At 53.6% G+C, this 25,476-nt stretch overlaps 1 protein-coding gene across 1 annotated transcript in view; it reads left to right on the top strand.

The window, feature by feature from the left end:
- ADARB2 (adenosine deaminase RNA specific B2 (inactive)) overlaps positions 1–25,476 on the top strand; it is a 139,287-nt gene that overhangs the window by 91,269 nt on the left and 22,542 nt on the right. The window contains exons 6-8 of the mRNA XM_030321231.1: positions 8,344–8,512; positions 9,393–9,544; positions 17,798–17,966. Coding sequence (XP_030177091.1) covers positions 8,344–8,512; positions 9,393–9,544; positions 17,798–17,966 — 490 coding nt within the window. The remainder of the gene's footprint in view (positions 1–8,343; positions 8,513–9,392; positions 9,545–17,797; positions 17,967–25,476) is intronic.

Genomic DNA, 25,476 nt, shown 5'->3' with positions numbered 1-25,476 from the left:
CAACTGCCCGTCGCTTCTTGAATTTTTTATTAACATTTTAAAATTTATTTTTGAGAGACAGAGAAAGACAGAGCACAAGCAGGGGAGGAGCAGAGAAAGAGGGAGACACAGAATCCAAAGCAGGCTCCAGGCTCTGAGCTGTCAGCACAGAACCCAACGTGGGGCTGGAACTCACAAACGGTGAGATCATGACCTGAGCTGAAGTCGGACGCTCAACTGACTGAGCCATCCAGGCGCCCCTGTCCGTCGCTTCTTAATCTCTGCAATCTTCATCACTCATCACCTCAGGTTCCTCCCTTCTCCTGTTTTATTGAGGTGACGCTCCCCACAGGTCCCTGGGGAGACTCAGCAGCTGAGGCCTGGGCCTCCTCTGTGATGGAGCTTTGTTTACTGTCTGTCTCTGTCTCTTCTTGGCTTTTGTCTGAATATTCACATTCATGAGAAAAATACTAGCTCAACTATCACCAGTGCAGCTCTGATTTCCTCTAGAATTGTATCCCTTTCCCGGGATACAGCGGAAGGTGGGGGCTCCCCCCATCGGAAGCCTCCTTGACCCAGGTGGGTCGGGACCAGACAAGGCCCCTTAAATTGAAAGTCACCCAGTGAACCCGCCCTTGGGGCCTGCTGGTCGGTGCCTGCTTTCTTTGAGCCCACCCTGCAGGCCATTGCTCCCTTGTGACGGCTCCTCCACGCGGTGCTGGGATGTCATCCTGCCCCTCCATGCCACCACACACCCCCCAGCATCCTTTCCTTCGGTGGATCCCACGGGAGGAGAAGCAACATGTCACTCACTCTGACCTCCTGAACCGGAAACCTGGACACTGACCGTTTAGCCAAGTTGTCAAGCAACAGCTCCGGCTTCTCCTTTGTGAAGCAAGTCGGGTGTTTCCATGAGAAAGAGATTCTTGAAGGGGCCTTTAGTAATGATGACTTTCATTTGATATGCAAATTTATAATTTTGATAGCACTTCTGCACACACTAATCAAGTTAATTGCTACAACCCTGAGAAGTGGGAAAGGCAGGAATCTTAATTACGGCTTTTAAGAAACACAGACAAGGAGACCAAGAGGCTAGGTGCCTCTCCCGAGTCTCGGCAAGATGTGGGGGTCCCTTTAGACTGAGCACGAGGCGTCGTGCTGAGATGCTCGATCTTCGCCTGAAAATGACTTACTTCTAAGCTTGTTAAATAAACAACCAGAAGAAAGACTTTCCTGGTGTGTACTCTCTGAAGTTCAGGCTCCAGCTCGTCTTCCACTGGCCCGCCCTGCACAACACACCCGGAAGCTACGGCTTTGACAAACATCTGTCTGGTTTCAGCTGACGTTCAGCTATAACTGCTCACAAATGCCTGGGATTTAGGACTCCCCAGAAAAAAATGCACAACTCCTTGAAAACGGGACAGGGAAGAAAACGGTGAGGTCAAACTTCGTGAAAACAGCCCAGAACAGCTCCGTTCAGCACGTCAGAACCGTGTGGGCCGAGCAGGCCGGCCCGTCTTCCTGGGACAATCTCAAAGTCCCAAGCAACAACATGGAACACGTGTTCCACTGTGTTTCAGAGCATGTTGCTCTGAACCTAAAATGACCACGTGGGGTGAAGAAATCTGCTTCTGGGATGTCGCGCCATGCTCTGGCAGGGTACGGAGCCAGCCACCAGGTAAGGCTGTCTTTGCCCCGATCCTCCCACGGCACCCGGTGCCCCAAAGGCCTCAGGGGGCTGGTCCCAGACCCTGCTGATAGGTGCAGAGGCAGGCGGCAGGGAGGAAGGTCCTGGTGTCCAGGCACGTCACCATGCGTGCGGCCCCATCTTGTACAGTAAGGAGCTCCTGGAGCGTCATGTAGCTGCAGTCACACAGTGTGGAGCCCTAGGAAGGAAGTTGGCATCCTTCACTTGGTAATAAGCATGCCAGTTTCCTCCATGTCTCTTCATGATTTGAGAGCTCATTTCTTTTTAGTGCCAAATACTATTCTATTGTCTGGACGGGCCGCATCACCCGAACACTGTTCCACTGTCTGGGCGGACCACATCACCTACTAACAGAGAACATCTTGGTTGCTTCCAAGTTTGGGAGATTATGAATGAAACTGCTGGAAACACCCATGTGTAGGTCTTCATTTTTTTTGCACCTAAACCTTTGATCTGCCTGGAATTGGTCCTGATGCATGGTATAAGGTGAAGATACAATTTTATTTCTCAGATGGCTCTTCAGTTACTAGATAGCACTAATGGAATAGTGGCCCTTTGCCCCGGAGGTTTGAGATGCTATCACCGTATCCTACACCAACTTCCTGCATGACTTTGGGTCAATTTCTGGACTCTGCTCTGTTCCCTTTGTGGGACTTCATGCATCAAAACCATAGCAAGTTGTTACTGAGTCCTTGTAATCTGCTTGATATCTCCCAGCTTTGTGTGCTACTATTGGTGTTCTTTCCCAGAATTTCCTGGGTTTCCTACCAGAATCAACTTGCATGGCTCAAATATAAATGACAGGACAGGGGCGCCTGGGTGGCGCAGTCGGTTAAGCGTCCGACTTCAGCCAGGTCACGATCTCGCGGTCCGTGAGTTCGAGCCCCACGTCTGGCTCTGGGCTGATGGCTCGGAGCCTGGAGCCTGTTTCCGATTCTGTGTCTCCCTCTCTCTCTGCCCCTCCCCCGTTCATGCTCTGTCTCTCTCTGTCCCAAAAATAAATAAACGTTGAAAAAAAAAAAAAAAAGACAGGACAAAACTATACTTTTCAACCCGATTTTCTTTGTCAGAAACAAAGCCCTAGTGCTGTTCCCGTCGGAACCATGTTAACCTCATCAATCACTTTAGAGAGGTTTCATGACGTCAGATCTTCCTGTCTGAGTATGTGGGACATCCACTTGTTCACGCTTTGTTGGTGTCTTGCGGGGGGAAGGGTAATGTTTTATTGGTTATTCGTCTTGATCATTTCTTGTTAAACTTATTCCTGTTACCTTGTTTGCTGCTGTAAACAGAGCGGTTTGTCCCTTACAGTCTCTTACCCGCTGTTGTGTGTACAGATGAAAGCTATTGATTTCTGTATATTAACTTGCACCCTATCCCCTTTCTGATTCTCTATTTCTAGCTGTATTCCAATTGGATTCTCCAGAGATTTCCACATATAAACCATAGCACGTTCAATAGCAACACTCTTACTTCTCCGTTCCAATTACTGTATCTCCAATGTCCTTCTCTTCTTGTGCTGGCTAATAACTTCAGCAAATGTTAAGTAAGGAAGTTACCATGGGCATTCTTGCGGTATTCCTGGGCTCAGTGGACACCCCTCTAGTGTTTCCCCAGCAAGCATGACGCTAGGGGAGGGTGCATGTGCATATCCCTCTCTACCATGTATGTGAATATACCCGTCTTTACGTGTGTCTACACCTCTTTCTATATATTATATATGTGTGTGTGTGCCTGTGTGTATACCTCTGCCTACATACGTCTGTGTATGTGTGTACATCTCTCTATAACATGCATTTGTGTCTACATCCAACTCTCTGTAACATCGTGCATGTGTATGTATCTCTCTATATAACATATATACCTCTATAACATCTGTGTCTGTATACACATCTCTCTATAACGTGTGAGTATATCTATATCTTTATGACGTATGTGTGTGTATATACCTATGTAATATATACATATACATATACATACATGTAAAATCACATTTAAAAATCCACCTATTTTTTATTGAGTTTTTACCAAAAGTAGTTGTTGGATTTTGTAGATGCCTTTTCAGTATCTGTAATTATAATCATATTTTTGAATTGCATTTTAATTGAACCCATTTTTGCATTTCTGGAATAAACCACCCTTGTAATACTTACTGTATTGCTCTTTTCCTCCAATGCTTGGCGGTTAGAATTTTCAATACCTATAACCGAGGCTACCTGGAGTTTTCCTTCTGCACATTCTCAGTCAGGTGGATAGATCAATAACAGGCATTTCATGATAAAAATCATTTGAAGCCTTTCCTGGTCTTCATACGCTCTGGAACACTTTAAATAGCCTTGAAATTGTGTGCTACTTAAAGTTTGGTACAATTCTCCCACAAAACTAACGGGGCTTGGTGCTTTGCGGGCAGGGGCCTCTGACCACTTCTGTTCGCTCTGTATAACTCCGTATGGTTGTGTCTTCTATGACCATGCCTCATGTTGCCCTTCAGAGTAACAGTCACCACAACAGGGGCCACAGCTCAGCACCTGTGTCCCAGAGCACATGGCCTCTGTGGCACCTACAAGTTCCAGAGTTTTCTGTCCTATGTCAGATCAGCTGGAGACTAAGCTCATGTGAAACCTTCTCTTTGCCTGGCTTCTTCCCTCACCCTCTCTGTTTGCATAACTGCCTTCTAAGAGCCTCCAAGAGAACTCAATGAATCACTTCCCGGGAAGCCCAGGCCCCGGCCAGCTTGTAGAGACCCCAAGCACAGAGTTCTCTCCCCTCCCCTCCCCCTGATGACATTCTGTGTGCAGATTTTCATGATATTTATCACATAATACCTTATATTGTAGACATTTCTGTGTCTGAATCATCTCCCCAAATTCATGATAAATCCTTTGAAGAGTAGGACTGTGGCATGTGGCATGGAATGGCACACAGGAGGTGAAGAAGCAAATAGTGTGTCTCTAGGGGCACATAACTACACTGAATAAGGCAGAGCCTGGAGTCCAGAGAAGTGAGGATTAATGAAGGGTGAAGGGACAGCAGTTTCTGTTTCTACAGCTCCAACTTCCACAGAATCAAGAGAGGAGAATCAGACCGGCCCTCAAGAGAAATGGGGACAAGTCCCAAACCGTCCTCCGTTGCTAAGCTATCGGGCACATGCACAGACATCTGAAGGTGGAAAAACTAAGGAAACCATTGTAAACGTTACTTTCCATTACTCTAAATACCTGCTTTAATTAAGCTGGGATCTGCAAAGCCATTTCTCCATCAAGCTGGCTCGTCCACAACGGGCTCCACCGGATAACCACCTTTGCTAGAATGCAGCTCCCTGGCAGCTGGCCGGCCTTATCCCCTGGGACGAGGGCCTATTGATCGATGACTCTCGGGTGTCCCCCAAGCGAGTGCCAGGATGCTGCAGGCAGTGGAATGGGAGCAGCTGATCTGGGGGCTGCTTTCAAACATTTCGCCAGTCCTGGGGAAGAAACCACAGGGGGTTAATCGGATCCTATGTTCCCTCTTCTCAGAGCAGCGCAGCTGACTGTGTGACCAGAACAAAAGAAGTGAGCATCCAATTGTTTCCTGAGATGTCCACAAAGCCACATCTCACATGGAGAGGGCCAGCGAGGGCCAGCCTGGCCAGGGCACTGGGCAGTCTGGGGCCACAGAAACGGAGACGGAGGGAGGAAGGAAGGAAGGAAGGAAGGAAGGAAGGAAGGAAGGAGTAGAATGGACGGACACGCAGAAAGAAACACTGCTGCATCCCATCCATCCATCAGGCAGTCTCGCCTTAACACACAGAGGGCCCCCTGACCCCCTCCCCCACTGCACACACACATGGAGGGCCTCCTCCCCCACTGCACACACAGAGGGCCAGCCTCCTGACCGCAGGGGGATGTGTGGTGCTCCCCCACTCCACGTCTTTCCTTCTTTTTTCCTCTCCTGTTTTATTTCAAAACAAGGACCCACACTTATGGGGCAGGCGCGGGCAGATGTCATCTGGGCTTCAGAACTAAGTTCTGAGGGACTCAACAGAGCAATACCACCATCTGCTAACCTGTCGGGTAGCTGCTGACCACACGCAGCACAGAATTCAGGACCCCACAAGCTGCAGGTGGGGTCCTTTTTTTTGCTTAACAGGTGCATCTGGCTTATGGTTTCCTGACACCATCTTCCCATGCGGCACCTGGAAATCAGATTTGTTACTAACTCGGGAAAACTGACTGGATTGTCCCAGGTGATCCATCCAATTACGCGGACTCTCCGGGGAGACCCTTCTTGAAATATTTTGTGGCAATTCTGACTCCTGAAGGAATTCACCATCTACATGAAGAGAAAATATGGCTACATTCGTGGACCCATAAGCCTATTAGGTCAGTGCATCGAGCAGCCGAGCTTCACTGAACCAGGAATACCCACTGTGTGACCTACTGAAGGGGAGGCACAAGCCACGTGGGTGGGGCCAGCAGCTGGCTCCCCCCGCCTCCGAGACCCCACGACGGGGGGAGTGGACACCCCAGGCACGTTTGGACTGAAGGCGCAGCTTCAGTACAAGGGAGGAAGTCACAACATTTATTACTCACAGATCTCAGCAGCCTAGGTTCAGGGGGCACAGGGGACACAGGGGTATGGAGTGTGCACGGGGCACAGGGGTACTGGGGGTGCAGGGGGACCGGGGTGGGGGGTACAGAGAGAGCAGGGGGCACAGGGGGTGCAGGGGGTACAGAGGGGACAGGGAGCCGGGGGTGCAGGGGGCACAGGGCAAGGGCCTCCTCCACCCGGGGCACAGCCACAGGAGACACAGAGAGCGGGTACCAGCACCCCTTACTCACAAGGTCGCTCACTTTCCTCAGCTCCACTCCGAGTGTTTATTTAAAAAGGGCCCCGGAACAGCCCGACGGGGAGCGTGGGGGGCGAATCGGGAGCGGGATCCGGCTGTGCAGTCAGGACAACAGACTCGGCCTGTGGTCTTCCAGGGCCGCCCTAAATGCAGGTGACCCACATCACTTCCGAAAACAGGAGTGTGGGGTTCGTTCTTAAGGTTTCTTTGGTTTTGTTCCCCGTTCTTGCAGAGAATGTCGTTGGGACTGTGGTCAGAAGGAGCACTGTCCTGAGACGGTTAAATCAAGGAGCCTCCACTGTGGGAATGACCCATCCGCTCCCGGCCTCAGGAGGCCCCCGCAGGCCCCTCACCTGCGCAGGGACGGGGGAGGGGGAGAGGGGGGCGGGGGGACGGTGCCGGGGCCCCTCGGGACCCCCGCAGGCCCCTCACCCGCGCAGGGACGGGGGAGGGGGGACAGAGCTTCACATACACTCCCCCCCCCCCCCCCCGCCACGGAGTTCCTGTCTGTGCTGCGGCTCTTTGGGAACAACAGCCTGGTGGCGCCCAAACAGGACACTCACCATTTGCACGCCGTCTGTGACCGCGGCCTCGCGCTTTGCCCTCAGGTCCCGCGGCTTCCACGTGGCTCCTGAACTGCGGCGGTGAAGCGAGGCCGCGCTGGTGGGGGATGGGGTGGCTCCCACTTCTGCGCCGGGCCGGAGAGGGGGCGGCCCCACCACACACCCCAGGTCCCCGGCCCTGAAAGGCCATTGTCACCGGGGCCTCGGGGCCCAGGGCGCCGGGCATGTGACGCAGGCACGCGCCCGCCCCGCAGGCCCCGGTCGCGGCGGCCCCACCCGGGGAGCTGGGGCGGACGGTAGCTCGGGGTCAGCGTGCGCGGGTGCGTCGTCCGCCCCGCCCCCGCCTGGCAACCGGCGCCACCCCCCACCCCGGCCCGTGCTCGACACGCCCGCACCAGCCAATCCCAGCCCGCGCGGCGGGGCGCGCGGGGCGGGTTTCCGGGCGTCAGCCGGGGGGGGGCCTCCGGGCGCGGCCAGGCCACGTGCTCCGGGCCCGGCCCTCGAAGCGTCGCGGCCGCCGGAGCGCCAGCGGGCCGCCAGACCTCCCGGCAGGCGTCCGTCACACCCGCCTCCGCGGGGCGCTACTCGCAAGAGTGGGGAGCCCCTCCGCGTCCGTCCGGAATCGGCAGGGGCACGCTCGGGCGCCCCCGCGGGTCTCGATTTGGGAAGTAAGGAGTTCTCGGGACGGAGCTTTCTGCGGGCCGGGTGGGCCCGAGACCCCAGGCACCTGTCGTTAAGTGCGGCCCCCGTACCCGGCCCGCGGTGTGGTGCCCGTTCATACGGGGCTTCCGGGCCGGGGCCGCCAGGGCCCCATGAGGGGAGGGCCGCCTCGCTCCTGCACGGGGGTCTGACGGGAGGGGTCTGATGGGGGATCTGACGGGGATTCTGACGGGGGGCAGGGTCTGACGGGGGGGGATCTGACAGGGGGGTCTGATGGAGGTCTGACGAGGGGCGCATCTGACGGAGGGGGTCTGACGGGGGTCTGATGGGGGGTCTGACGGAGGGGGTCTGATGGGGGTCTGACGGGGGTTCTGATGGGGTCCGATGGGGGATCTGACGGGAAGGGGGGTTCTGACAGGAGTCTGACAGGGTCTGATGGGGGTTCTGACGGGGTTCTGACAGGAGACTGACGGGGGTCTGGCGGGGTTGGTCCGACGGGAGGTCCGACAGGGGGAATCTGAGGGGGGGTTCTGACGGGGGCCTGACAGATGGGGATTCTGACGGAGGGGGTCTGATGGGGGTCTGATGCCCTCTCTGCCCCCCAGGCTTGGACGTCAGGCAGGCACAGGTCATCGTCCTGTCCTCGGGCACCAAGTGCATCAGCGGCGAGCACATCAATGACCAGGGGCTGGTGGTCAATGACTGCCACGCGGAGATCGTGGCCCGGAGGGCGCTGGTCCACTTCCTGTACGCACAGCTGGAGCTTCACCTCAGGTAAGCGGCGCCCCCGGGGACGGGCCTGTGTGGACAGCCGTCTGCCCACAGCACATTGTGACCCAGACGGTGCGTCCGCTGAGCGCTGGCCAGGCTGAAATGCCAGGCCTCCTTCTCCTCTGGCCTCCCTCCTGGGGCACCTGCTCGCCCACGGGTGGCTGCAGCAGATGGTCTGCAAGGTGCACGCGCCCCGCCTGCCCACACGTACAGACACGCCTGGTAACAGGCCTATCCCCCCAGTAATGGGGACTGTTCAGGCCCAAGCGGCCGCCACAAACACCACAAGCTCCCAATCACTCGCAGCTCTCACTGGACGTCCAGGATTCAAGGGGCAGCAGGTCTGGTGTCTGATGAGACGCTGCATCCTGGGTCACAGGCAGTGTCTTCTCCTGTGTCCTCCTCACGTGTGGAAGGGGCGAGGGGGCGCCCTGGGGTCTCCTTCATAAGGACACTAATCCCATCATGGGGGCCCCACCTCATGGCCCCCTCCCCTCCCAGAGGCCCCACGTGCTGACACTGACATCCTGGGGTGCAGGACTCCAACATATTACGTTGGGGGACACAAACGTCCAGCCTCTAGCAAGGTGGTCGCCAAAGGGCAGTGTCTCCACACGACTACAGCACCCCACAAACCCAGCCACAGGCATCTGGAGTGGTGCCCTCTTGAGGCCGGACACATGGCTGGGGGCACAGAACAGAACTGCTGTCACTGGGTCCCCCTTCCCCATTTCACTGCCACCTGCTCTAGACGCAGTAGGCAGAGGGCAACGAGAAAGACACGGGGAAATAAGACACAAAGTAAGATGCAAAGGCATCGGCCCAATGGGCGCCTTTCCTGCTGGTTCATAATGAGTGACGAGGACCCTCTCTCTGACCCTAGCAAGCGGCGGGAGGACTCAGAGCACTCGATATTCGAACGGTCCAAGGACGGCGGCTACCGGCTGCGGGACAACGTGCTGTTCCATCTCTACGTGAGCACGTCCCCCTGTGGAGATGCCAGGCTGCACTCACCCTACGAGATCACGGCCGACCGTAAGACACAGCCCCCTCCCCTCCGCCAGCCCCCGGGCCAGGCTTTCTGCGCTGAGCGTGCTCACTCGTGTGGCCTGGCTGCCCCCTCAGCCTCCAAACCCTCGTGTGAATCGCCCACATCACTGAGAGCAGGGTGACTTGAAAAGCTAAAATTAGCTACTTAATTGCTATGGTTCTCTGCCTCATTTCAGTTGATCAGCGGCCCCTGCCCCGCTCTGCACAAGAGAGGGGAGGAGATGGGGAGAGAATTACGCAGAGAAAGAGCAGGTCCAGGTGGCTTTGCTCACCTGTGTTTGCAGCTTTGCAGAGAATAACGCTGAGCGTGTTTATTTATGTGTAACTAAGCCAGCAGTGGGTGTCGCCCCGGGTAGCAAACCCGGGTGTGAGCGCTGGGCAGGACCTGCCCTCTTCAGCGTTTGGTCAGAGCAGATGTGGACAGATGGGGTCCCCCCTACAGAGGGGACGCTGTGTTCTGGAGTGCGGGGACACAGCCGGCCTCTCCTGTGTGGGTCTGATGACATCAGCATCTCGGGAAGAGTGTTCAGCTGCTCCAGAGTGCCAGTAAATTCTCTTCCTGATATTATTCGTGCGTGCAACATGTACCGTGCGTGCATGCACCCCCACACATGCACACACGTGCACATGCACACACAGACCCCTCCCAAAAGCAGCACCAGGCAGACCGTCTGAGGCAGGCAGTGAAATTAGACACATATATTATGAGGTATCTGGTCCCAGTAAAGACGCTGACTCATCCCGGGAAATCTTCAGTTGAGGTGCAGCAGACGAGACACGCGTAGGGAAGGTTTATTTTTGGCATCTGATTTCCCCCACGGAAGGCTGCGTTTGTGTTCTAATTGCCAGTGGAAGGACAGAGAAGCACTTTCTGAATGCCCAGGCTTTGCTGAGATAAAGCAGGTGCAGAGGAAGAACACTTTTGAGAAACCCTACGTGTACTGAACTTAACCTAGTTCTCTAACACGGATTGCAGCCTGTCCAGAAAGATCCATTCCCCTTTCCTCCAGATTTGCTCCAAGACCCTCACTCTCCCCTGTGGAGAGTGGTCGGGGAGATCCCCATAGTGTGGCTCTGAGTAAGTGTCACCCCTCTCTTCCCCCATGGTTGCTGGAACCCAACAGCACAGCTGGGGTGGATTAGAAACAACAGGCATTGGCTGCCCACAATCTGGGGACGGGGGGTGCAGGACCCAGTGTCTGGGGGAGCCGCTGTATCCTCATGTGGGTGGGGAGGTACGGGGGCTCTGCGGGGGCTCCCTCCCAAGGGCAGTGATCACATCAGGGGGGCCCTCATGGCCTCATCACCCCCAGAGTTCCCTCCTCTTGACTCCATCCCCTTGGGGCTGGGGCTTCAACACAAGAGTTGGTCCAAGTTGTGTGTCCAACACAAACGTCCAGCCCAGAGCCACACCCTATGGAAAGCAAATGCAACTGAGAGTCAGGATAAGGGAGCTCCCTAAATATAGGGGCCTTTCGGGGAGCTTCCCCGGGAGCTGGCAGGTGACAGCAGGCGCCCCCCCCCCCCCAAGGGTAGAACAGGGACCCTTCACTGTCACATATCCCAGAGAAAGGAGGAGAAACAACATGGAACAGATTCATTTTTCCTGGAGGGTTCATCAAGCTGGATCTCCAGGAGACCGGCTTCCTGTATAAAACTGTGAACTGTGCTCCATTAGACAGCTGCTTAGAACTGTCTTTCCATTTGCTCCCGAAAGTCTGGCATCATGAAGACCCAGGAGCCCTGAGGTCTGGGAGGAGAGGTCTGGCAGAATGTTCAGGGCCGGCCCTAATTTACCTAATTTACCCACTTCCTCCTGAGGCCGGCATGGCCAAGTGGGGACAGCCTGAGACCCACTGTGTCCCCCTGCCTCTCTGCGCCCAGCACCCACCACAGCCTCCCAGCTCCCCCCCCCCCCCCGCCCCGGTTCCAACTTGCAAAGCCAGTGGTTCAGAAAAACAAACAAATACATCCTCAGATGCACCCTGGGGCTCACTTCCTGACACAGATGTCTTTTATTTCTTGGTGCTTTTAGAAGTGGCAGGTGCTGCTAGGAAGAAAATAGAGCATCTTCCTCACATTTTTACCGCAGATATGCCAGGCAGGAACGAGCTGCTGCTGGGGCTTATTTAAAAAAAAATTTTTTTAACGTTTATTTATTTGTGAGAGAGAGAGCACGAGTGGGGCAGGGGCAGAGAGAGAGGGAGACACAGAATCTAAAGCAGGCTCTAGGCTCTGAGCTGTCAGCACAGAGCTCGACGCAGGGCTCAGACTCATGAACCGTGAGATCATGACCTGAGCCGAAGTTGGACACTCAACCACCTAAGCCACCTAGGTGCAGGGGTTATTTAGACCGCAGGCTCTGGCACTTCCTCCCCAGGACCACCGAGGAGGGGCTCTCGGCAAGTCTGGACTCCTACTCCCAGCCAGAGCACACATCACCTCCCTGCACTCTCAGCAAAGCCAACACTGGCTCCTGCCAACCCCGCATGGAAGGGCTGCCCAGGGAACCTGCAGCCATCGCCCAGTGCAGGCCTTTGCTTCAGAAGGAGGGCGCGCAGGGGAGATGTGGGCAACTGGGTCTCTGCTCTCAGGGGCTCTTGCCAGGGAGCCAGTGGGGACAAGTCCCTGCAGGATGTGCAGGCCTGTGGGGCCATCCACGCCCAGAAGTCAGCGCCTCTACCTCCAACAGGTAACCCTGGAGAATCCAGCCCGGCTCCATGTTCCTAAACGGAGCTCTGGAATCACAGCCCCAAAGGTGCATGGACACAGATGTGCTGGGTCCACCCGTGCCCAGGAGCCCCAGCGCTGGAGCTGAGACCTCCCCAGGCCCTCCGCACCTTCCCCGCCTGCTGCCCACCACATCCCCGCATCTGTCCTCAGCCTCCTCTGCTCGGCAGGAAGCGACAGTGCTCCGGGCTCTCCTCCCCCACACACACGCACAAGACACGTGCGCACACACAGGGACACCCATGTGAACACACACATCTCGACAGGTGTGTGATGCATCAGGAGCTGTAATCACACCTGAATCACATACTGAGTCTAAGAGAAAGTTCTGGACACAGCTGCTGACATCATTCCCCTTCGACTAAAGAGTGCAGTGTGGCAAGGAAGTTCTGTAGAGAGGTCTGGACAGCCAGTAAGCCAGTGTCACATGCCGCAAGGCCCGGCAGAGAACCGAATCTGACCTGGTGTTTCCAAGAGCAAGTGCCACAGAGCGATGGTGGCCATCCACCCACGATGCCTGGCCCTGTTGTCTCAGGGGCTCTAATGGGTCCATGACTCCCTGACCCCGAAGTCCCTAAGGCCCTGTCCATGTCTCAGACAACACTGAGCCCTGTGCTGTGAAGCAGCCTCACCTCCCTCAGACGCCTGCAGCTCAAAAAATTCTAAATTCCCCAGTTTTATTTTTTTCCTCAAAAATATTCATCTAGATAGATCGTAATTCTTCCTTCCTGGAGTCTTTAAAAGTGAAATCAAAACCAATCGGTCTGAAATGTTTGCAAGGCGTGTTGCCTGCCAGCAGACGAGCTGTTTCCAAACCCGGCTTCTCTATCGGGATCACCTGGGGAGTCTCACAAATGTGGCTTCCTGCCGCCACTCTTCCTAAGATTCTGGTGTATTCAGGGTAGAGTGGGGAACTTTTAAAACCTCCCCAGTGTTCTGAGAATCTGACGTGTTTCCAGCAACAGGACTCAAAATCCCCTAGCGGCCTCCTGCCCAGATTGGGTCTGCATGCAAAAGGGGTCTCCCAGAGTCTCTGCAGGGGCCAGGCTGGCGTGGAGGGCAGGTGGACAAGGCTCTTACCGGTAGGGATGAGCCTATGCTATGACGGTCATTGGTCTTGGCGACCCAGAGCAACTCCATTCATTCCCCAAGGCCAGAGCCACAAGGGTGATGTCATGTCCTGAATGGCTGTGGGCAGAGCTGGGCTGGCCCCAGCTGGCTGTGAGGGGAGCCTCCATAGACAAGATCCAGGGCCCTTCACTGCGGCTGAGCAAGCACCATCCTCCCGACTCACCAACATCATTAATGCAAATGTCTTTCATGGTGCATCTTTTAAATAACCTGGGAAACTCAGTTCTTACTGCCATTTTCCAAGATTTAACCGCGTAAATTCTCCCCTCCATCTTCCCCCAAATGCTATGACAAAGGGCATGACTGCATCATATCTCACGAGCACGTACTAAATGCCAGTATGTTCTAAGCCTGCTCCATTGGTTGTACCTAGGGGAGTTCAAGAGATTAGACCAAAATCACATACAAAGTCTGGAAGTCTAAAGCACATTCCTGAAAGCCCTATCTTCAGGTTTCTGCCCACTGAGTCACAGACGTGTGCAACATATGACAATATCGGTGCACCATAGAAAAAACACATTCAGGGGCGCCTGGGTGGCGCAGTCGGTTAAGCGTCCGACTTCAGCCAGGTCACGATCTCACGGTCCGTGAGTTCGAGCCCCGCGTCAGGCTCTGGGCTGATGGCTCGGAGCCTGGAGCCTGTTTCCGATTCTGTGTCTCCCTCTCTCTGTGGCCCTCCCCCGTTCATGCTCTGTCTCTCTCTGTCCCAAAAATAAATAAACGTTGAAAAAAAAAAATTAAAAAAAAAAAAAGAAAAACACATTCAGATGACCTCATAACTGACCACCATCACGATCACCGCTGTGTCACATAAGACAAAGGACACCCACATGACTACACGATGGATGATGCAGACACTATTATAGTAAATACTGGATCTCACCATAGGTGTACCTTCTGGGATACATACACCTTTTAAAGATGATTTAGAAACTAAAAGTTTATCTGTTGCTTAGAAATACTGTCTTCCATTCCTACTCCTTTCTCCCCCATTTCTGGCTCTCTTTCTGCCAACGGCGTTGCAGCAGCCATGTCTCGCTCTTTAGACACAGCTGTGCTCCCTAGGTGGGCTCCTTCAATTGCCATTGATCTCTGCTTTCTTTCCAGTCTCTCCTAAAAATTAAACATTCACTTGAAAACCCTGTAAAGCATATGACAATCCTTACTTTATCTTGACATCCATCTTCACAGGTAAGGGCTCGAGATTGATAAATGCCATAATGAAGAGTCTGAGGACTTAGAGTACTAGCAGCAGATTAGAATATTCCTATAGATTTGGGGGTATCTGCATGCACAAGGCAGGCAGGGTCTCAACACTGCACACCCCCAGGGTCTCCCGGGTGCACTACGCCACAGCCCATGCAGATCCAGTCCATGCAGCCTCTGGCTGTACTGCTGTTTTGTTCTGCTTCAAATGCCAACTTTAGCTCTCTCTCCCCGCTCACAATAAGGCAAGAAAGAACTGGAGGAAGTGGGCTCACCAACACTCAGAGCACCCCCCGCCCCCAGGATGGATCACGCTCATCAGGGAGCATGCTGGGGAAGGCAGCCCGAGACACAGCACTTCCAAAAATAAACACTTTTCAGGAGTGCCTCATGCACCTGGCTCTTCAGGCAAAATTAATCCACCTGAGAACTTTGAGTTAACTCCTACAAACCAATTGTTGACTGAAGCCAGGACTCCCTGTTGTCAGGGCATTAACAGACCATAAAGTCTACTGCACGGAAAGTCAGTTGTGCAGAAGCAGAGGGTAAGAATTTAGAAAAGCCTGATATTGTAATATATCAGGCAACTTCCAAAGTCTGAAAAATTACACAACAGTTGGAGCACCGAGAGAATGACAAGGACACTATAATTAATACAAAGAGAGGGGCAGAAAGTACCATATTCCCTGAGAAAATATCCCCATCATAGGGGGATATGACAAGCTCTATGACACTGTGGTAAACTGTGGGAACTGAGGTGTATTGGTCCTCCACTCTCCCAGTGCTGCCTGCCACAGGAAGTCGATGAGATAAGTAAGACCCCACCTGGGCAGTGTAAAGAGTCAGGTCAAAGCAAATGTTTGCTCGAGCGTCTTGAGTCATATGAATAATTTGATGTTCATTTTACCATCGTCACCATTACTGTCATCATCTCTGTCATTATATCATCTTCTACATCATCGTCATCATCATGTCTCCTCATCACCATTACCATCGTCACCATCACCCTCATAATCACCACGATTGTCATCATCACCATCATCGACATCACCATCCTGACCACCATTATAATCACCATCATCACCATCATCATCATCACCACCATTATCCTCACATCCATCATCACCACGATCATCACCATTACCATCATCACCATCATCATCATCACCATCATCACCATCGTCATCATCACCGCTGTCACCATCACCATCACTATCATCACCATCATCCTCATCTCCATCATCACTATCACCATCATCACCACCATCATCATCATCACCACCGTTGTCATCATCGCCATCATCACTACCATCACCATCAACACCACCATCATCACCACTGTCACCATCACCCTCATCACCACCACCATCACCCTCATCTCCATCATCACTATCACCATCATCACCACCATCATCATCACCACCATTGTCATCATCACCATCATCACTACCATCACCATCATCACCACTCACCATCACCACCACCATCATCACCATCTCCATCATCACTATCACCATCATCATCACCATTACCATCATCACCATCATCACCATTACCATCATTACCATATCCATCATCACCATCACCATCATCATCATCATCATGACCACCAGCATCACCATTACCATCATCATCATCACCATCACTGTCATGATGATCATCACAATCACCACCAGAGTCATTGTCATCATCTGATTTCCTAGTGCCATTGAAAGCAACAGAGATTTGTACCCTCATTGTCATCATTGTGGGGCATCCCTGGCTTGCATACCCAGGGCTCAGTCTCTCATCTTGGTTCTTCCTTCTGTGGATGACTTACAGATCAGTCAAAATTGGATCTCATCAAGTACCTCATTGGTGAGGATCAAAAAGCAATCTGAAACCTCTTAAAAGTTTACTTTCTTCAAGGAGTACAGCAATCTTTCTCCCTAAGACATGGGCTTGAGGTACAATGGAAATGTAGTCAAAGAACTCCAGTTCCTACAAACAATGATAAAATAGACTGGAAATTACTTTGAGATCTATAAAAGAAGGTGCCTATATAAATCCACATATTTTTTTATTATTTTATGCCTTCAGTATGATAAATAAGAGAGAAATCCTATTTCCAGGACTTCAAAACTTAAATAGAACATTTTTAAAGGAAGTATCTTTAGTATCCATGCATGTCGCCATATGTATGTAAATGCTGGAATAACTGTGCTATATATCATTTCTATGCAAAGCAGTTAACCATTTCCATATCCCAATATAATCCAGACTTAATGTGCAGAACTTTTTTAAAGAAAGACAAGATAAAAACAATCTTCACCTTGTTCATGCTAGTTCTCCAAATAGCCATGGACTATGGGGTGTGGCGTAGGTGTGTGTGCCTCTATGTGTGTGTGTGTGTGTGTGTGTGTGTGTGTGTGTGTGTGTGTATGGAGGGGGCTCCAGAAAGGAAAGGAGAATATGAAATGGAGGCATGAGGGACCCACAGGAACCAGTCATAGGCTCCATCTCGTCCTCATAGAGACCCTGGGTGACAATGGACACCCTGTTGTACTGTCCATGCCCTATCTCATCCACCCCCATAGCCCAGGAGGCAGGCATCATGATTCGCCCTAGTTTAAGATGCAGTAATTATGTCACAGTGGTCATGAGTAACGTTCCCAAGGTTAAGGAGCTAGGAAACGTAGGGCCTACAGAACACAGCCCTCAGGCCAGATCCCACCCACTTCCTTTCTGTATGGCCCGTGAATGAAGCATGGTTTTCACATTTTTAGATGGCTGAGAAAGGTGAAAAGAGTAACATCTCACAACAAATGAAAGTTATGTGGAACTCAAATTTCAGCATCCATAAAGTGGAATGCAGCCACACTCATTCACTGACCTGTCTATGCTGTGGCAGCACAGTGAGTGGCTGGACAGAGGCCAAAAGGCCACGGAGCCTCTGATATTTACTGTCTGGCCCATTATACAAAGTCGGCTGACCTGGTCTAGAGGTGGCACTCTGGAGCCCAGCTCTGCACCAGTCACTGCCCCCCTCCACTGGGACACTTATCTGTGCTTCCCCAGACTAGCAGGTGTCCACGGCACGGGGGCCCCCCTCCTCCCACACCACTCCGGGTGGGGATTCACCCTCTGCACAAACAGGGTCCCAGCCTCTCACAGCTGCCTCTTACCTCCTAGTCAACAGCAGTAAGCACATCGTCAGGAAGCTCCGTGGACATCTACGCACCAAGATCGAGTCTGGGGAAGGGACCGTCCCCGTCCGGGGCCCCAGCACCGTACAGACATGGGATGGCGTCCTGCTGGGTGAGCAACTGGTCACCATGTCCTGCACAGACAAGATTGCCAGGTAACGGCCCCCTTGCTCACCTCCGCCCAGGTGGCTGCGGCCTGGCGAGGTCTGAGTGAGGGTGCAACAGGGAAGGTGTCCTGGGGGAGCAGGAAGCCTTATCCCTCTGCCTCTCTCACAGGCCACACTCTCAGCTGCATGTGCGTGCCCAAGCAAGGGCCTGGTTGCTGCAGGCTGCGGCCAGCAGGCACTCTCACAGAAACACGGGCTCAGGGCAGCATCACAGTGGTCCAGCTCCACCAGGCTGGCTCACGGGGCCATCGAGAAGCAGACAGAGCTTTCCAGGCCCACCTTTGCTGAGCACGGCCCTGGGAGCCACTCCCCACCCAAGTAGCCAGCCCACCTCACAGACCCCACAGCTCTCCAGAAAGCTGGGCCTTCTTGCCTCCAGCATGTGGCCCTGCCATCAGATCTCCCTAAAGTGTGACAGACCTTCCAGAAAACGTGTCCACCCATAATGCCAGCTGGGTGGGAGTTCCCCCTCTGTGCCAGGAAAGAGTCTCTTTTTAGATGGAACATCAATAGTCCCCCCTTGAAGGCTCTGGGCAGGGAGCCAGCAGGAGGAAGAGGGATTTACAAAGGGCATGCAGGTGCCCCTCAAAGGAACCTTGTCCTCAGGGAGAGCCCTCTTGCTCACGACCCCACCACCCTCTTCCTGTGCTCCCAGATGCCATCCCCACAGAGGAGCGTTCCTGTCACTTGGGTTTGGAAACCATCCCAGAGCACCTGGGGATGGCAGGGAGGGAACACTGCAGCAAGAGTTTGCCCCAAGACAGCCGTAAACTGTTCCAGAGCCACCCTGATGGTGACAGTAACAATGAGGTTATTGTTAAGAGTGCATCAAAACATCTCTTGGACACTTGGTTACGGCTCATTAATCTGTAATCTGTAAACTAAGTAAAAATAGTGAGTTCTATGTAGATGGGATCTTGGGGCGAGCCCCACCCCACCCAGCCACATTGCTGTCCCCAAGGTCCTTGGCCTGGAAAGCCCTCGGGTTGGAACTCACCAGAGACAGGAGAGCAAGGTTAAGGCGTGGGGGTGATGTGGAGGGCCAAGGGAAGCCAGACCAGGTGCAAGCAATGGAGGACCACACCTAGAATGTGCCACCACCACGGGGGGACCTGGAGGCAAGATGAGGGTGGCAGGGTGTCCCCACAGGGCCCAGGGAAGGTGCACCCTCCCAGGTATGGTTCCCGGGAGGTGGACACCAGTGAGGCAGGACTGTCTGCCCATCGGTCGATCAGACGACACCTAGCACAGGGCTGGGCATGCCCACTGCTCTGCAGGTGTTTGCTGACTGGCCAGACGCCTGCTTTACCAGGAGATGCGGTGTGTCTCCTGGGAGGCCAAGAGAGGAGCTGTTGGGTGAGGCAAGAGCAAGGACAGGGCAGAGCGAGGGGAGGCCACTGTCTGTGGGCCGGGGACCCAGGCCTGCCCCAGGCCACTGCAGGCCCTGCACACGGCGCCCCTGCCTCCTCAGACTTCTCAGGCTGAGTGGCAAAGCCAAATTCTCCTCGGGAATTACCAAATAGCTACAGGAAAAGTAGGGCCATTTACCTACCTCCCTGGCTGTAACTGTCAGGGCCAGCAGAGGAGACAGGACAGCCTAATGACAATAAATCAAAGCACTGATTTCTGCATCAAACGAACAGCCCAGACTCGTCAAGCAGCTCATCTTCCAGAAGAAAATGTATTCCTCCTTTGTAATAATCTCATCTATTCAAGAAGCAGGAAAAAAGGGGCAATTTTCACTCAACGGAAATCTTCTGGGTGCCTGAAGATCACATTGGGCTTCTAAATTAACTCTCTGACTCCCTGGAAGGATGAAGTGAATTAACACTGCAGAAGTGTGATTTCATTGTCTTTGGGACCTTAAACGTCAACCGGCAGCAGATCAAACCCGGGATACAGAACGCACAGCAGGGCCGTTGTTCACAGGTGTGTCCACGGCGATGCACCTGCTCCGAAGCCAGGCTCCACTTTTTTTAATAACATCTGGAAAAACAAAAGCCCACTTGCATCCCCGCAGGGGGGTCACACGGTACCCTGGGTACACGTGTGGAGACACTGACCATCACAGCTCTGGGCAGCCTGGAAGGTCAGCTGTCTCTCCCTGAGCTGAGCCAGGAACTAATGGACAGAGCCAGGTGGACCCCAGCCCCGCAGGCAGTCCCTCTCCGTGCACTGAGCTCAGGTCCCTACATCTAGTAGCAGGGCCACTGAGGGGCACACAGAGCCCTCCCCTCACTCATTCATCTCTCCAAGCCCTCACCCACCCTCCTACTGCCCCCCAGCCCCATTTTCTCTTCCTCTCTGCCTCCCCCTGTGTCTGTGTCTCCGTGTCTGTCTCTGCTGCCCCCCCCAAAAATGCAGGAACTGCTTGCTTCTGCGTGGAAGGGCCAAGCTCAGGGCCCATCTCTCCACAGTGAGGTGCAGGTGTGGCTCTTGCTAGACAGTACTTGCTGGCGCCCCTGCACACTGGGCCAAGGATGGCGGCGATGATGAAGGAAGATCATGCGCTGTGGTGCACCAGTGTCTGCATGGCCCCGCACACAAGTCGAGGGTGTCAGCACCAATGCGTGAGTTATGTCGGCGCACGCGGCAGGGTTTGAGCGGGAGCACACGTTGGCATGTGACTCAAGACCACAAGCGTCTGCAACACACGTGACTTGTGCAGAGGCTTCACAAAGGGACCACCCGGTGATGTACATGTGCGTCTGTTTTCTGTCCTGTACAGAAACGAAATCACGCCTAGGGCTTCAGTAACGTTCCAAATAAGGACTCTTCCTACAGAAACACAGAGAAAGTGTTCCAACTCGGAGATCTGATGCTGCCATCCTGGCACAGTTGAGGTTCTGCATGGAGAGTGTGGGTATGAGCTCGGAGATGTGCAAGTCACGTCCGCCTTTCAGGAGCCTATGGCTGGGGGAGGACCCACCTGGCTCTCAAATCTGTAAGCGCAACACGCCACACGCTGGGCAGGGCCTCCAGGACCTCCAGGGCCAACGTGGCTGATGAGCTGATGGTTTTCAGGCAACTTTGAACACCGACTGTCAGACTTAGCTGTTAATACGAGTCAGATAACAGCGACTCACAGCTAAATAAGTTATATCAAAAATAAAGGCAGGAAACACTCAAAACTCACCGCCTCCTAATTATTTACTGTTATTTGTGCCCTTTCCACACCCATTGTGTCTGTATCTCGGAGGTCCACAAAATGTCAGCTCCTGCACACCTTGTCCCAAATCTGTGCTCACTGGCCTCACACCAGCCCCATGAAATTGGCCACAGGGATGGTACTTACACCATGGAAATTGGCAAAGGTTACAAATCAGTGCCTTTTCTTTTCTGGAGAGCCGGCTGTTAGCAGCACACCAGTGACATCAGAGTCATGCAGGACCTTACCAAGTTGTGGACACTAGAAATGACACGTGTGTCCTCTCACTTGGGAGGACGTGAACACATCAGGACAGGAATCAAAACAGGCGTGTGTGTGCAGGCGGGAGACACAGGCCTGTCCCATCCCGTCTGGGACCCCAGTCCCAATGCTGCCCCTCATCACTCCTCTGGGGGCCAGAGCCTGCCTCCCTGGTGCCCACTCTCATCCTCCCTCTGCTTCCCTAGCCCCGTCTCCCTCTCACTCATTCCCACATCTGCTGGCCTGACCCTGGCTGCGCTGTCGTCACACAGCTCATCCTTCTCACCACGCAAACAAACCCCCCACCAGTGCGGACACACTGCCTTCCTAACACAGGCATCCTGGGAGAACCATCCACAATCAGCCCCAGCCGGAGGCATCTGGCTTCAGTCTGCACCACGTGGGCAAGGTCGTCCCCACGGAGGCTGACAAGGGCACCACCCTCCCGTCCCTCATGTCACTAGTGGGTCCCATGGGGCTGCCTGCTCTTCCTACCCTGGCCCACCCACCCCTTGAGCACTACATCACATTCACACTTGCAAGAGAAACAGAGAAGTGGACAGGTATAGGAGAAAGGGTGACGGAGGCAGTCCTGGCGTCTGAACCCCAGCGCCTGCGTGTGGGACGTTGTGAGGCAGACAGGCCGGGAACAGACGACCCGGCCAGCAGGGGTTGCTGAGGACAGTCATCAGTGAACATGTGGAAGCTCCTGGCTGTTGCTGCGGGAGAACAGCAGGAAAGACAGAGCCGTCTCGGACTTTCCAGCCACTCCCCCATCTGATGAGGCGCCAAACCCTGAAGTTCTGTGCCTTCACGCGGCACAAACAGGTGCCTCCCATTGGCGGTCGGGAAATACCGCACCAACGTGACCTGTCTATGCCCAGAGCAGCCACAACGTCCAACGTGAAAAGTGTGGCTCGGGGGGCCCAATGGGAACCAGAAGCTAAGGGCCTACTTCCTTCCAATGGCCCAGACGGCCTGTCAAATGCAGGGGTCCAGCCTCCGCTGACCCCTCACGCTGCCCACCGGCTGCCAACGCTAACAGTTATTTGTGCTGCCCAGAGACTGTCAGGAAGGGTCACAGACAAGTAAGTCTAACTGCTGACTGTCATCACAAGGGTGTGACCCCAAAGCTGCTTGGACCCACAAGCTGTGTCCACACAGTAGTTCAGAAGTTTCTCCAATCGCAGGTGGAGTTGTAGTCGAGCAGCCATGAAACAGAAATAGTCGGCTGACTTAAGTACCTATCACATGTGACTTTTCTGTATTTAGATAAAAATAAATGAATAAAATTGTATTTTTAATTAAGGTAAAGAAAGTGCATCCACCAGATTTGCAAATCCCTTCACATCCGTGTGTAATGAACAGGGAGCCGCCAATGTCTAAAGACCTAAACAACCAGCACAGCAACATTAGTTCTCTCCTCCCAGAGATCAAAACCAATACACAGGGGTCACTTTTGGATCAATGACACGTAAGCAATGTAAATTAAAGCACCATACATACCCTGAGTACGATTTCGTGACTAACAATTGACGTCATTTTACAACGTCAGTGGTAAGAGTGTAAACACGGATTTACAGCACAACATGTTATAGAAAGCTTGAAATTTTTACAGTGGTTTAAAATGAGCCATAAGATATTGTGAACACATTTCCTGGATTCCAGCCATTGGATAAGTGCTCACACTGCCTGCGTATTCTCTACGGCTTCCAGTTGGTCTTTTGTGTCCTCTGGCCTTGCCTGAAGACCACCCCCCACCTCACCCTGCCACAGCCCTGCAGCAGCAGCCGCATCCTGGGTGAGCAAGATGACCGAGTGCCCCTGTTCCCCACGAGGACAAGAGCCTCACTACAGAGAAGGTCAATCCCCCCTAGGCCAGCAATATGACTCTCTTCCACAAGCCCTCTAGGATTCTCTGGAAATCACATAACTAATTCTGCCCATTAAGAGAGGGGCTCAGCCCTCCTCAGAGATGGGAGCTCCTGTGTACATCCCTCTGTCCACAGGCAACTTTTCTACCCTTCAAGACGGACGATTCAGGGCTCACTCGGCCTGGTCCCCCATCCACCTGAAACACCCCCACCATCCCCCAAGGATCTGAGGCTCAGTGACAGGCAGAACCCCGCCTATGTCACCTGGAGATCTCCCACCCACCTCTGAGCAGCAAGAACAACGCTGGTTATACATCAGTGCTTGTTGGCCTCAAAGGACCATTTTTCACCTGGGAAGAGTCTTGTCTCATGGAAGTGGCCTGTTTTATGCCTCGCCCCCCCCCCCCAGCAGACGCTACATATAAGGGAGTGAGTAGAAATCATGTGCACCCCTGGGCCCCCCACCGGGGTTGTAGAACACACAGAGTGTGGCAGGTGCCCACGGATGTGATGCTCACGTAGCCATCTCAAGACAGAAAGGGGCTGTGGACGGTGCTGCTGGCTCACCGAGACTACCCAGGAGCAACGAACCGAGTCCAGCCCTGTGAGGGGACGATGGACTCAGAAGCACAGACTTCCTACCACTAGATGTGCAGGCTGGGGTCCCCTCCCTGTCGACTGCCCTGCGCTGCAGAGGCGAGAACATGGGAGGGTGGCCAGCGCCTGGCCAGGAGCCAGGTGGCCTGTGCCCAGCGAGGGTTCCTGCATCTCAGGGGCAGGGGTGTCACAGCCAGGAGGGCAGGGCTTCTGTGGCCTGGGACAGTGGAGGGGCGGCACCCAGCCACGCCTGTAGAGTGAAACCACACAAGCTGAGCAGCTGGCAAGGCTCTGGGCCCAGGATGCAGAGAGAGTGGACAAAGGCCACAGCTACAGATGCAAACCTCATACGGCTTCTCTCAGTAAGTCCAGTGCTCAAGCAACCGTCCAAGGTGAACAGGGCAGCTGCTGGTATGGTGATGTCATTCCATTAAACTCCTGTCCAAAGGCAGGGGACCCAAGACCTGAGAAGCGTGTGTGCCCGAGTTAACACAGCTAACCACATCTCCTCTCCTGAAGGCTTCATTCTGGACACAGGTGGGTCCCTTGCCTGACGGAGCTCATGCTCAGCTCCTTCTGGAAGTAAGGCCTGGGGTATCCTGCGCAGTGGTGGGGGGCACCTGATGGACCCGTACCCCAAGCCCAAAAGACAAACACTGCAAATCAGAGTATTGCTGCCCTTTTGATGGGAAAAGACACCCCAGAACCTTGAAATATGGAGATACAGACTAATTTTTTTTTCCCTTAAAACATAATTTTGACATTGAACATGCACAAAACGAAAGGTGGTTTCTTTTGTTGGAAACAAAGTCATCAGAATCACTAGGAAAATTCTTGGGTCATCAAAGTCTTTTGAAAGTGAAATAATTTCTTCTTTGTAGATTCTGTAGAAATGGCATAAATGCTATCTTGACGATAAAAGTGGTCCCAGTGCTCCAGACCCGGGGGGCTGGGGGGGGAGGTCAATCCCGTGTGGATGAGCTGGCTTTGCACGGAAAACCAAACCAAACCACAAAGTTCCTGGCTGGAGGCGGCCCCCAGATGGGGGCAACTGAGCAGAATCAAGACCAAGCAGTCACACCCTCTACTGCCAAGGAAGAGCTCAGAGCAAGCCCAACCACGCAGAGAGGCTTCCCCTCCATGACAAAGTCAAACCCAATGAAGAGATAGGAGAACAAGGTGGAAAGCAGAGAAGAAACCACTGGTGATACCCCAGCAGACCCAGAAGACAGCCGCAAGCTTCTGTTCTGTTACCCAGAGCCTCCTGCCTCTGCTCACAGTTCCTGCTGTGCACAGGTGGACAGACGGCCATCCCTTATCCCGTGTGCAGGCCTGGCTGCGGCAGATGGCTGGCCATCCCTTATCCACCCTGTGCTCATGGTGCCCTGCAGTCTGTCTCAGAGCAATCCATCCATCAGCATGCTCCCGTCGCTGGTCATCTGGGATGCTCCCACCTGACTGCTACTGGGAAGAATGTTTCCCCTAATGTCTGCACACAAAAGTTTTTTCCCAAATCTCCAAGTATGTATTCAGATATACTCCCCTCCGTGGGTCATAGACCCCACCATGGCAGAGGGGAAACAGAAGGTTCTCATAAACGAGACAGGCTGGGACCTCC

Source organism: Lynx canadensis, chromosome B4, assembly GCF_007474595.2.
Source record: "Lynx canadensis isolate LIC74 chromosome B4, mLynCan4.pri.v2, whole genome shotgun sequence".
Classification (NCBI taxonomy): domain Eukaryota; kingdom Metazoa; phylum Chordata; class Mammalia; order Carnivora; family Felidae; genus Lynx; species Lynx canadensis.
This window is presented reverse-complemented; position numbering and strand designations above follow the sequence as displayed.